This window comes from Filicampus tigris, chromosome 19 (genome assembly GCF_054856515.1).
Source record: "Filicampus tigris isolate MCC_2025a chromosome 19, RoL_Ftig_1.0, whole genome shotgun sequence".
Lineage (NCBI taxonomy): Eukaryota > Metazoa > Chordata > Actinopteri > Syngnathiformes > Syngnathidae > Filicampus > Filicampus tigris.
In genome coordinates, this window is record NC_141235.1 from 8130869 (window position 1) to 8145493 (window position 14625).

The 14625-nt window shown below is 40.8% G+C and overlaps 1 protein-coding gene across 1 annotated transcript in view; it reads left to right on the plus strand.

The window, feature by feature from the left end:
• Positions 1-14625, plus strand: part of snx29 (sorting nexin 29) — an 89476-nt gene that overhangs the window by 39889 nt on the left and 34962 nt on the right. The window contains exon 15 of the mRNA XM_086016262.1: positions 6731-6837. Coding sequence (XP_085872388.1) covers positions 6731-6837 — 107 coding nt within the window. The remainder of the gene's footprint in view (positions 1-6730; positions 6838-14625) is intronic.

Here is a 14625-nt window from a genome sequence, read left to right on the forward strand (position 1 = left end):
TTTTTCTCAAAAAAGTGCATTTTTCAGATTGGAGGTTTTGTGCTTTTGTCTTTGAGCTCGTCTTTATGGCACAGTGCTAGATCAATTTAACCACTGCTAAAACAAAGACTTTTCTTAAATCAGTGTAAGGCAAACTTATTTGTCTTCAGTCTTTCAATTAATATTATTGATCCTTGAGGCCGAATTTAGTGATTGGAGCGATGACAATTCCCGCTGATAACAGAGAAGCAAAAGACAAACAAATCTGAAAATGTGATTTGTTTGTTAATCCCTGACGGAGAAATTAATTTTGCTGAGCCTCCACACTCCAAGCATTTTAAATTCTCCCAATGAGTATCGATTTTGAATAGCGCAGCTTTCTTGTCACATTAATTTGACTCTTTGTACTTGTGGGAAACAATGACTGCTGCATCTTAAAGGGGAAGTCAACACAGGCATTCTGATTAATATTGCGTTTGTGCATTTTTTTGAAATACACTAGTTTTTAGCTATCTTGCGGGCGGCCATTTTGTCACTTGAAAATGACATCAAAGTTGTTCAGGGCTCAGATAACGACCAATCGCAGCTCGCCTGTTTTCTAAAGTTAAGCTGTGATTGGTCGTTACCTGAGCCCTGGGTAGTTGTGATGTCATTTTCAGTCAACAGAAGTGACAAAATGGCCGCCCCCAGAGATGGCTAAATACGGGTGGATTAACTCTTTTTCCACAAACGCAATATTTATCAGAATGCCTTGTTTCAACTAGTGGGCTTACATATTCTTGAAAAAAATATGTTTGGGTTGACTTCCACTTTAAATTTAGTAATCTCCCACTTTCCACGACATTTTACACAATCATTGCTTTAGATACCGCATTGATTTGATTGCAATCGTCAAACACAAACAAACACAGCGCAGCTCTGCTTCTGCTTGTCAGGCCCGTTGAATCGAATCCTGAGGGCAACCGCTATAGAAAATGAATGAATGAATGAATGTATTGATGGATGTCAGCAGTTGTTGTGAGCCAGCCTTTAAAAAAAAAAAAAAAAGCAAACACTAAGATTAGCTCCTGAGAATTTTCACCGCAACATTTGCCGCTCGCACTTTTCGCCCCGCGTGCTATAAGCAAACCAGGTCGGTCTCCCTTCCGCAACACGCATACACACGCACAAAGGCTGCCGTTATCTGAGGGAGGGCAACGCGAGAAATCAACTATGCACGATTAGAAAATGAAAGAAGATTGCTTTTGATTAGCACTAGTTAATTAACTCAGCCAGCTGCCTGCCTGCTCCCTCGCCAGCCCATCAACAATGCGCGGCCCGTCTGCGTGATTAACCCAACGCCGTGTATGGGAGCTAGCATGTGTGTGTTTTTGCGATGCTAGCTCTCCGTTCTTAAATATGCTTTTCCCCTTTCTTCTTGGATTCAGCCCTGTCGTTTAATAATGAAAAACATTCACTTAGCGCGTGCCAAAACAAAAAAACCAACAAAAAAACCCCGCCACCCCAATAAAATGTTTTCATTAATATGCACGGTGGAGAGCGGCTGGCCTTCGCCATATACGTGATTAGCGAAATGGGACCGCTGATGCGCTGCTAAGTTAAATAGAACAGCAGTGAATGACTGATAAGGTGGAAACAAGGGAGATGAGAAATAAACAAAGGGGATGTGCAAATAAAGTCATAGGAAAGGAAAAAAGATGAGTGAGGATGCGTTAGGAGGAGACAGAGTAGAAACTGTCACGTTTACACCCCACCGGCCACGCCCCTTTGCCCACCTCAGCCGCTGGCGTGCATGTATCTGATTCTGCAGGCACGTCTGTGTCAACATGCACAGCGGACAAAACGTTCACAGATCCCAATGGTCAAATGTCAAATGAAAATACAATAAAACATTCTGCTAGCGTTCATAGTAGGGCTGTGCGATTAATCGGAGTTCAATTACGATTGTTACGCTCCACGATTACAAAATTGGCTTCAGCGTAAAAAAACGATTATTAATATTCATTTATATCCAACGCACTTTTTTTTAATATTATAATTTTGATAATAACAAATTTGATAAATGTTGTTTGATCAAAAAGGACCAAAGGACTTACATTTATTTGGATTTGTCTTTATATATTTTTTAACGTTTAAACATTTTCTTGTTTTGTCCCAAAAAAATAAATGATCGTTTGAATAACTGTGATGAGACGTTAAGGTTGCTTTGAATGAGAGCTTAATTCACACCACCTCCAGTGGCGTAGTTGCACGAGAGAGAGCTCCCCCCAAAAACAAAGAAAAAGCAAAATATACCCCAAGAGTTATTCATCTTTTAATGCTTGCTGAACTGAGGCGTCCGGCGATATCTTGCACGAGAGCCGTTCGAACCCCAAAATTTGGTGCAACCTTAATGCTAAGAAAAAAAAAAAAAGTTCAACCTTTTGTCATAATCCAAATACAGAAGTGCCTTGGCCACCAGGGGGCAGCATAAGACAGACAGATGGATACACAGTCTGCACATTGACGTCTGTACTGCATAGACCTCTCAGCTCTTTACAGGGGATAAAGAATCTATGATTGTGAGTACTGTTATATTGAATGTCTTACTGTGTTGCTATACCATTTGTATTCAAATTTCAGTTTGTCAAAGCATTATACAGGATATATGTTTCCATTTTGTGTCAGCATTGGCATTAAGATAGCAGACTAAATATAAACTATGTGTTTAATTTTTTTTAATACGCAATTCTCCTCATTCTCCTAGTTTTGTGTTTTGTTTGATGGTAACCTTCAACTTGTAGTGGCGTTAAACAGCTTGAAGCTTCTTTTCGGAAGAATTATTCACTATTCACAACGACCAATCACAGCTGGCCTGTTTTCTAAAACTGAGCCGTGATTGGTCATTTCCTGAGCCCTGGGTAGTTGTGATGTCATTTTCAGTCGACAGAAATGACAAAATGGCCGCCCCAGAGATGGCTAAAAACAGGTGGATTAACTCTTATTCCACAAAGGCAATATTAATCAGAATGCCGTGTTTAGACTCGTGGGCTTGCATAGAACATATTCTTGAAAAAAAAAAAAATGTTTGGGTTGATTTCGTCTTTAAATTTGTGCTCAAAGTTAAAAAAAAAACAAAAACAAAACATTGACCAAATGACATCTCATGTCTGGCAAAATTCTTGTTCACTTGTTTGGAAGCACTAGTTTGGCACAAAGACGGTAAAATTTTGTGGACGGTGGGGTGAAGAATATATTTTTTGTAGTTGTCCTGTTTTACGTTTGTGTGGATCCTATCAGCTGCCGGCGCTCGATGACTCACGAGGTCAAGCCAAATCAAGGTGTGCCCCCCCCCCCCCCATCTTTCTACCCGTGTACGTCCGGCTCGTATCAACAAGCAGATGACAGCAGACAGGAAATGTCAGAGCTCATCAGTATTGGTCACAGTTTGCTCTCTCGATGTCTTGACTGCTCGATAAAAAAAAAAAGAAAACTTGCTGTGATGCCTTCCCTCTACGCTGCTTTGATGGGGTTCCGCTGAAACAAATCTACTCAAAACAAAAAAAACCTCTCAGGTTGAGAGGGGAATAACTTTATGGGATGTATCAGTGCCCCGCATTGACTGACCTTTTTTGCTAGCTTTTTTCGCTCTTATTTTTCCCACTTGACTGTCTCGTGTGTTAGTTCCCGTGGTCTGATTTAGGCCTGTTGTCCTGCGCGGGGCATACGATACTTCCTCAACGATAATCAATCGTCTGCAGTTCCTTAACTCATTCACTGCCAGACATTTTCAGACCCTCTTTTAACCCTAACGTTTGAAAATAAAAAATAAAAAAAAAAATCCTGTGATTGAATGGCTGGACTGTGAAAAGACAAGTCAATTCGTCAATGGCAGTTGAATGAGTTAACTTTGGCACTTTGCATTTAAATGTGAAAAAGGTAAATAGAATAGACCTAAATAAATAATCAGATTTAGACACCACCTGAAGGCAGGATTAATGGTGTTTATTTACTTTGCTCCTTCCATAAGTCTTTTGTCCTGCAGCCGGTCTGAATATAGGCCTGTTGGTTGGGATGACTCGTTCGATCGTCCTCATAGTTTTTTTTTTAATCTTATCTGAAGTGGGCGTCATTGGTGCTATTTATAGGCATTTGATGTGTTAAGACTTGCATTTCATTGTCAGGAACTTTCAGCTGGGATGGGCTCCGGCTCACCCGTGACCCTGGTGAGGAGTAGAGGTGCAGAAAATGTATGTACGCTCAAACGTATTTATGTACGTGCGTATCTGCGTACGTCTGTACATGCATATGTAGTATGGACGCGTGTGCGTTTGTACGGACGTATGCATGTCCGTACTTATGCACATGCATATCGTCGCCGTCCTGTGAAAAACACTTATCTCCAATTTTGGAAACTTTTTGAAATTTTCACTTTAATGCGATTTCTGTCACGCGGAAACATGATTCAGGTCAAAATAAGAAAATGAAAAAAAAAATGGAGATAAGTGTTTTTCACATTCCAGCGACGATATGTATGTATACACGTTCGCGAATGGTCAATGGGCTATCACTTGTAGTCGTCGTTGTCCTGTGAAAAACACTTATATCCAATTTCTGACATTTTTTTTTTAAATTTTCACTTTAATGCTATGCCTGTAACGCGGAAACGCCATTCACGTCAAAATAAGAAAAATGACAAAAACGGGCGTACGTGTTTTTTCACAGGACCGTACGTACGTACGTGCGTTTGCATATACGTACGTATGTACAGTTCGAAACATTGTCCCACTGCTGCCATTTCTGCGTTCATCCTATTTCCAAAACAATTTTCTCGGTGGATACCCACACTTGAGTAGCTCATTATCGTACTCAAGTTAGGCTGGGTGAAAACACTCAGGTGAGCACTCATGGGGTGCAAGTCTGGGATTGGGAAAAAACATACACACACACACACTCTGCGCTGCGGATGCAACACATTGCTCATGGGCGGCCCGACATTTCATAGCGCACAACACAGCTGCTGGGGAATGACGCTCAGTTAGTTTTGGTATTACACACCAGCTGTCAGCCCAATTTTCTTTAGCCAGGAACATCTGTGGTGTCATCCCCTTCACACGTGCACACACCCGCTCTTTTTAATCAGCCACACGCACCACTTGTCTCCCCGTTTGACCACATGACTTAACATACCGACGGCCGATCAATAGTCAGTCCGATAGGGAACATATGAGGAACTCTTCTCAGTCTGATGTCATAGATTTGATCGCCGCCGTCAGACTCTTAAAGGCCACGCGACTTTATCTGATTGGAACTCAAGATTTCCATGTTCTGATGAGCCATCGGCAAAACTTTTTCTGCGCACATTAGGGAGCCTTTCGACATGTTCAATTCCCATCATTGTATTTTAAGTTCCCTCATTTTCTCTGCTCTCAGAGCGTGTCTTGCCATCCCTCCCTTCAAGCTCCGCCGTGTCTGTCTGTGTCAGCGATGTCGAAAATTCCAAAGTTAATTTTCTTCTGTGGCGCTGAAAATCCAATCAAACCGCTGCCCACCTCCTCCTCTGCGAAGACACCTCGCCTCCGTTCCTGCCAAGCCGTGCCGTTCGTTCCCCCGTCGCCCCCCCCCACCCCCCCACAGAGGGAACCCTGTTAGTTGATGTTTATGAGCTTAGAAACAACGCCTAAGGCGCTGCCACGATGACTTAAGCCTGTGAGCGGGCTTCACTCTTGCAAAGCAACAATGAGCTCGGTCTGCGAGGAAAAGTCTGCGTAGAAGAGGTAACGGAGTCAGGGGGACATTTGTCATCTTAATAGAAATGACAGGAAAGGGGGGGGGAAAAAAAAAAAAAGAGTGTTTGAGTTGCTGACTTACATTGTGGCATGGTGTACGTACAAAGAAAAAAAGAGGATTTGTTCGCTTAAGCATCTTTGTGTGTTTGCTTGTACAGCCCCGTGCCATTGTGTGCGCGGCGCTTTTACTCCGGTGTGACGTTAATTCGGTGGAACTGGGATTGGAGGCACTTGAGAGGCTGCTGGCGTGCGTATTATACAGAACCTGCTCCCCGCGTGCGTCATTCTCTTGAATCTTGATCAAGCAGCTGCGAGTGTCGCAAAGTAACCGGGAGCAGCACTGGTGGAAATGTTTTCACCACAATTATTTGGGGTGGGGGGGTGGGGGGGGGGGGTGTCCTTCCTCCAAGTGTGTGATCTATCATATTTGTACATCACTCCATTCATTTTCTTCAGTGGTTTTCCTCGTTAGGGTCGCAGGTGAGGTGCAGACTATCCCAGCTAAGTAAAAGACGGTGCACACCCTGGACTGGTTGCCAGCCACTTGCAGAATCTTTGTGCGTTTTTTTTAAAACGTAGCCGCTTTCGTCCGCACAATGTATCGAAAAAAATATCGATATCGCGATATTGGCTCATGCAATATGTACTGTATATCGCAAAGACATGCCATTATTTTCCGATGGAATATTATGCTTTTGTCTGAACTTGACCAGTCACATGCAAACATGCATTGCCACCCAATAGAACATTGTCTAGGATAATTACAATTAACTAGCTAACTAGCTAAGAATACATTGAGCTCATTCATTTTGCTGCATGAAAAAAAAAAAAATCTTTCATTAGGTAATAAGAATGTAACTTCTTTAAGGAACACTGCAAAATATCGCAATAATATCGCTATCTACATCAACCATATCGCACATCGCATGATTTTCCAATATCGTTTAGCCCTAGTAGCCGCAATGTTTTTCTGTCTCTTGCAGCTCTGTCGGTATTGCCGTCGAGTGAAGAGCACGCCCCTGCCCCGCAGAGTAAATGCATGGGCGACGTGGAGGAGTTGGCAGCCAGCTATGAACGGAAACTCATCGAGGTGAGTGTTTGCTCTTGTTACGGCTCACTACTTGCCGACTCACAGAGTAGGATGGAGGCAAGCGTAAAGCATCGTTAAAACTTCAAGTCACATTTTGAAATTCTTGAAGTGGAAATCAACTCAATCCTATTTTTTTCAAGAATATATTCTATGCAAGACCACTAGTTGAAACAAAGCATTCTGATAAATATTGTGTTTGTGGAATAAGAGTTAATCCACTTGTTTTTAGCCATCTCTGGCGGCGGCCATTTTGTCACCTCTGTCGACTGAAAATGACATCACAACTACCCAGGGCTCAGGTGACGACCATTCACGGCTCAGCTTTAGAAAACAGGCGAGCTGTGATTGGTCGTTCCCTGAGCCCTGGCTACTTGTGATGTCATTTTCAGTCGACAGAAATGACAAAATGGCCGCCCCCTCAGATGGCTAAAAACGGGTGGATTAACTCTTATTCCACAAACACAATATAAATCAGAATGTCGTGTTTCAAGTAGCGGGCCTGCTGGGAACATATTCTTGAAAAAAATATGTTTGGGTTGACATAGTGTGGAAATGGGGCTTTTTAATTGCTTTTAAAAACGGAGTTGGGTCTCAAGTCTGGCTCATCCAAATGTGCTAATTTCAACAAGACAGAAAATAGTGTGTAATTCTTCATCCGTGGGTTTTCTGAAACATGTTCCAGGCATTATGAAAATGCCTGTGAGCTGTTTATAAGGGGGAAAAGAAGGACAAAAAAAAGGACAATACAGGCAAACCTCAACACGTTTGGAGATTCAGTTCACAAACCGTCATTTTGCCCAATTTAAATAATGGGAAGACAATTAGTCAGTTCCAGCCTCAAATCGAATATCGCAATCGTCAAATTGTACAATAGGAATGAATGAACCCTTGATTGTGTCTCTGTGGTGCTTCTTCTCCCTTAACAGATTGTCGAACCAAAACTGTGTAGCGCGATCAGCAACTTTGATACACCTCGGCTTTGTATTGACACTATCAATTGGGCTAGCTTTTCGAACGTACATAGAATGGGAACATTTTGAGAAAATATCCACATACTGGCTGTGTGCGTTATTTATACGAGTTTATTTCTATGTGATTGTCTCAAATGTTAATTTAATCAAAGAGTTACTTTCAGATGAGCACAATCCACACAATTGACTATCCAATTACTTATGGGTGCTTGCACTTATGTAATGTAGTTTGCAGTGTATTCCAACTCGTATATTGGCTAGAATATTACAATATGCGTGGTTAATTACGTGTCCTATTGAGCACTGGTGGGCCAGCTCCACAGAAAGAATAATGGGTGTTTAAGTAAGCGTAATGGAAAGGAATAGTTAAACCGCGGCTTTAGATTTTTCAAAAAGAAATCATTTCATGTTTATCCGAGCCTTCATTTATTTATGCTCACCTCGTGCATTTTTAATGTTGTTTACCTAGTTAGTTGTTCATTTGCTTGGCTGTCAGTCACAATTTGCCTCTCTCACAGTCAAGATACCAGGCCAGTCTGGCACTCGTAACAGCAAGTGAGAGCTTTTCATGTCCTCGTTGTTTAAACATGTTGCCTTTGCACTAAACCTCTAATGTATCTAGTAGCGATTTCCGGCAGTGCTTGTCAACAGTTTTCTGGAAACGAGCCCAAAAAAATATGACTGACCACACTATTGATTTTTGGAAAATGTCACATTGAGGTTTGTTGGTTCCTAATGAGGCCTGCCAAAGCCAGATAAATATTCGACTGTTTACCTTCATTTACTGGGGAAACACAGCTGTGTTTATAACCAGGCTCTGTTCATTGCCGTTTTGGTGTCACACCGAGGTTGACTTTGTAATCTCGGAGCCAATTCTCTGGGTGCTCGATGCTCTTTTCCCTGCATTTTCTCAAAGAGGAAGTCAATTGCGTTTGTAGAATAAGAGTTAATCCACTCATTTTTAGCCATCTCAGGGGGCAGCCATTTTGTCACTTCTGTCGACTGAAAATGACATCGCAACTAACCAGGGCTCAGGTAATCACGGCTCAGCTTTAGAAAACAGGCGAGCTGTGATTGGTCGTTCCCTGAGCCCAGGGCAGTTGTGTTGTCGTTTTCAGTCGACAGAAATGACAAAATGGCCGCCCCCTGAGATGGCTAAAAACAGGTGGATTAACTCTTATTCCACAAACGCAATATTTATCAGAATTCTTTGTTTTTAGCCATCTTGGGGGCGGCCATTTTGCCACTTCTGTCGACTGAAAATGACATCACAGTTGCTCAGGGCCCAGGTAATGACCAATCACAGCTCACCTGTTTTCTGAAGATGAGCCTTGACTGGTCGTTATCTAACCCTGAGCAACTGTGATGTCATTTTCTGTCGACAGAAGTGACAAAATGGCCGCCCCCTGAGATAGCTAAAAACGGGGGGATTTCTTCATATCAATCAGAATGCCTTGTTTCAACTAGTGGGCCTGCCTCTCGCCATTCCCATTTAAAGTCTGTTCTGTTGCTATCAGACAGAACTTTCTTGCAAGACGACTGAAAATAAACGATTGGTCCAAATATGTCATGCTATGCTGTAGTCAAATATTAAAAAAAAAAAATTGTTCCAAGTACCAGTGTCGCTTTTCATTCTTACATTTTGCCTTTGTAAATAAACCTTTTCCTGTGCCCAATCTGCAAGGTAGAGTATAGAATGGAAAGGCAAAGGTAGAACAAACTTTAGGTGACAGTAAATGCATTTTTATTATTTATGCTCGGCAGAAGTGGCAGACTTTAATGTAGAGGACATTTGACATCACAAAGACTGCTCGAGTTCATCATCTTGAAGCAGTACTCCTACGTTAAAAAAAACAACAAAAAAAACACAATAAAACAAGGGTTGATTTAGCACCTCAAGGGAACAGAGAGATGATGGCCGACTTTTGTGATTCCTTTATGAGGGCTATTTCCAAAAACGCATGTTATCATTCTGGAAGGAAAATATACATTACAACATGGCAAACAAAACAACACAAAGCAAGTGTATGTGCTGTTTCATAAATAATTTGCCTGAAGTTTCCGAATTAGGGAGACACTCTGGCTCGTGTGGTGGTGTGGCCGTCTCGTAATTGGAAGGGTACCGGTTCAACACTTTGCACCCCTAGAGAATGTCGAAGTGAGAAATTGAACACCTAATTGTGCCTGATGAATTAAAAAGTCTAATTTTCCGCTCGAGCAGTTCTAGTATTATTATATATATTTCTTAGAGCCCTTTTTGAAGCCGATAATACAATTTTAAATTTCTGTCAGCAACTAATTTTCCCGATGCTGGAAAGCCACTGGGTTATCCATGTTTTTTTTTTTTTTTTAATTGATTTCTTTTGAACTTTTGGAGTCTTATGAAAATCAATGAAAGGATTACTGAATTAACTGATGCAAATTCACAGTGGAAATGATCAGAAAGCTATTGAAGAGCATGGAGAAGAGTAGTTAAAAAAAAAAAAAAAAAAAATTAAATAAAATGGTTGTGAATACTTGCTATGCTACAGCTAGCTTACTTGGCCACCCAGCTCACAAATTGATCAGATAAAATTTGGTGATGGGTTTGTGTTGTACTTCTAGTTTCTTCTTTTTGTTTGGATTTGGACTTTTATGAATACTTAGTAGACATGATCTACTTTCATTATTACTTCAAAAAAAAGAAGCCAAGTTACAGATGAATCAGAGTTCACCCTGCGGATGTCTAACTCGTATTCCATGAACACAGTCTGACTACATTCCACGTTCTGTGACTCTGCATTCATATTTTCAGCGCATATAATTGAGTGTCATACCTTCTGTATGTCAGCCTCGTGCCTCAACGTAGTTAGTAAAAGCGGAGTAAGCGTGATATAGGTCAGAAACTTGCAGCGGGAGTTGGAATTCTCCCTTTGATCCACAAGCTCATTAATTAACTATTAAAAAAAAACAAAACATTTGGAACAAGAACAACAATTAGCCACCAGCTCAGAAGCTCACTTTCAGAGGAAATGCTGAGAGAACATGATGTACAGTACCGATTACATTCCAGTTGTCTTTGCTGGAGCGCTTGAAAAGGCCAAGGTAGTGCAATTTTTTTTTTTTGTTCCCCCCCATGACAGCGCAGTGCAATTGTGACCGTTTCAAGGCAATTTGTGAACCTTTTTGTTTTGTGCGCTGTGATTGCTTTTGTCTGATGGTGTGGCTGAATCTTTTTGTGAATCAACATTATGGACCGCCGAGTTCCCCACAGCGTCCCCACAGAAGCCACAAGCCAATTTTCTTTCGAGCAGTCATTCACCCCGAGCAACACAGTGAAATAGTGACTTGCGCGTTTGCGTCACAGTCGCGAGTTCCTGGGTTCCAATCTGAGTTTAGGCCCTCCCCTGAGATTGCTGACATCATTGTATCGGTTCGGATTTGAGATGAGCACAGCTTGAGAGTTGGAGACGATGACGATTGTCATTAGGATGTGATCATCTTGCCAAGTTGTGCCAACACGTTGGAAATCGGGCGAGTTTAGGCACCCGTCGTAAGAAAAGATGACGCCAGTTCATGGCGTTCATGGCAAATGCCATGTAAAAAAAGCCAGCATGTGGTGAGTCAGAGTCGTCTCCTGTCATAGCACCAAAACTGTCCTGTAAGAAGCAACGTGGTCCCAGATGGCATCTAGACTGCTGGTAAATATGAAGAAGAAATCGAAGAGGCTAGCATTTGCCTATTCGATAACTACATTGTGGTTGCAGGTGGCTTCCCATTTGGCTTATCATTTTGTTTCACGTCACTATCACGGAGACTGTCGCTTGCCCGAATTCTGTTTTCCACACATGAAAATTTGCAACCTGAAATTAAAAAAAAAAAAAAAAAATTGAAAAAAAAAAGTTGGTTTGCAAATAACATCATTATGTGACTCCATAACAACCTGCTAATGGCAACTAATTCTACCAGGGGATGTCGAAGAAAAAACGAACATTTTTCACGGGTGTAGAAAATGTTAATTTACTTAGGATGGAAAAATGAAAAGAAAAGAGCTACGTCCGTATCATTGGCTAGATTTTTTTTTTTTTGGGGGGGGGGTTCTCTGCCTTTTCTAGTGGTCCGTCTGCTGCTGTCATTTTTCACACTTTTACGCAGCTCTGTTCCTGTGTAGCCGTTTACTTTTTTGTTGTTGTTTTACACCCAGTGAATGGTGGACCGAACAGCTTGTGATGTCTATATTGGTCCACGCTCACCCTCTCCCCCCCCCCCCCCCCTCTTTTTTTTCCCTCCTCTTCTGTCATCTTCAGCCATGTTTCCTCCTGTTGAGGAGCAGATGTGCTGAAGTGAGTCACACAAATGCATGGAATGCAATATGCGTTCAGAGTTGCAAGTTACAGTCATATAGTTGTCATATATTGCTTGTGTCATTTTTTTTTTTTGTTCAGTGCAGTTTTCCTTTGGTTCACCGGTTTCCTCCCACATGCCATAATTGTGATTGAGTTACTGGGTAGGTCTGTAACATGGCAGAAAATAAGCAGAAATGTTGATCATTGTTTTCCAAAATGAAAGCAATTTTTTTTATTTTGAATCAAGACAAAAATAATCAATCCACTCTCATGATAATATTTACTGAGAAGCTGAAACTGAGCATTTGGACAATTTTAAGTTAAAATGGGTTTCTAAATGACTCATCCGTTATCACAAATGATTCTCGATTTATTTGATCATCGATTAGTTGTCGATTAATCGTTGAACCTCTATCACACATTCATTTTATTTTTTAAATTTAAAATTGTACATAAAATTCTTACAAAAAACTATTTTTTTTAAAAATCTAATTGAATGTGATAACATTTCACACATCTTTTGAAATTGCAATAGAGTATCAGAGTATAACTAATACATTCTTTTTCACTGATAGCATCAGGCTGAGATTTCGATTTTTTTTTTTTTTGCTGTATTGTTTTTTTTTTAAGCATGTTTCATTAACACAAAATGAGTGCCCCTCCTCTTCCTTCCTATTTTCTGCATGTAGCCCTCAGGGGAAAATATTCGGCTCCTTATTGCCCATCGGGGAAAATTGTTTTTCTGTGGCCTGCGCTATGCTAACGACCACTTTAGCGCGCAACCTGTCTTTTGCCGAAAGTCCGATAATGCACAACTCCATAAAAGATTTCTTCCAAATTGCATCATCGCTTTGCATGTGATAGATGATTCCAATTTGTCTCTGCTTACACAGACAATAAAGAGCAAAGATGGCAGAGTTAGCAGCAGTGCAAAGTACATTTGTCATGACTAATTCCATCCGCTGAGGATGGAGTGAGGTCATTTCTCCTCTCGCCATCCAATTTCAAATCCAATCTCACCCCTCTTACTCTCACTTAGTTTGACTTTTTAGGCTTTGTGCATGTCCTTGTGCCACTTTCTCTGTTCCGTCGGAAGTGACATTTGGAAGACGCAATGAGTTTGTTCAAGTAAACCGGAGTGTTATTCTTGATCGAGAAGCACATGACAAGAAAGTGCTCTGTAGGCTGCCAACGGAAGATCTGCTTGCAAAGAAGAATCGGTCCATTTTTTTTCTTTGAATCAAAACAGTCCAAATGGTATTTCCAAATCCAGCTGCATGGGAAGGAGCGTCTACCTTTTTATTTTATGACTGCCCGAGGAGCTGGAGTCGTATTTGACAGAGGAGAGATTTAAGTGGCAGCCGGAGGACACGCGCGTTGATATTCTCTTGATAACTTCTGAGCCGCAGTTAACGACAAACAAAGAATGCACAAATCAAAGCGGCGTCTCCTTGAAAAAAAAAAAAAAGCCTTTTCTCATTGCGGTTGTTATGTGTGTGTGATGATGAAAGACATTATTTGGGGTTTTAATTCAAAGTGTGTCCTTTACCTAACCGTACACTATTATGCAACATAATTGTTTCTTACTTGGAAGTCTGTGGAGTTGAATTTAATGTGTTTTAATGTGATTTCTTTTTTTTTTTTTAATGGCTCAGAGTGAATGTTCAGTTTCTGCCTGTGGTATCTCAAATTGACTAAATCAATTAAAAGACTGCTCTACTGATTAAAATTAATTTTAATTGAAAGTTTTGCGTAAACGCTCATCTTATTTAAAAGTCAACCCAAACCAAATCAAAATCAATGGTCAACGGATGCAACTTGACAAATACTGACGGTGTTGTCTGAGATTTGATCTGCTGCCTGTTACGATGCAATATTTACGTTGATCATTAAAGTCAAAATCAACCCAAACATATTTTTTTCAAGAATATGTTCCCAGCAGGCCCACTAGTTGAAACGCGGCATTCTGATTAATAGTGTGTTTGTGCAATATGAGTTAAGCAGCAAAATCCACCCGTTTTAGCCATCTCAGGAGGCGACCATTTAGTAATGGCGACCAATCACAGTTCGCCTGTTTTCTAAAGCTGAGCTGTGATTGGTCGTTCCCTGAGCCCTGGGTAGTGATGCCATTTTCAGTCGACAGAAGACAAAATGGCCGCCCCCAGAGATGGCTAAAAACGAGTGGATTAACTCTTATTCCACAAACGCAATATTTAACAGAATGCCTTGTTTCAACTAGTGGGCTTGCAAAAAACATATTCTTGAAAAAAATATTTTTGGGTTGATTTCCACTTTAGGCACTCGCTTCCATCTCTCAGTTGTTAAAGTGTTATTTTTCATCGATAAATCCGATAACGTTCATCATGCAAGATGTATTTATTTCTTTTTTAAAATGTCATTCATTTTCTAAATAAATGTGAGTTATTGTAAATGGTAAAGTAAAAATATTCAATAAAATAAACAATTTGACTTGTATGTTGTATTTATTTGAA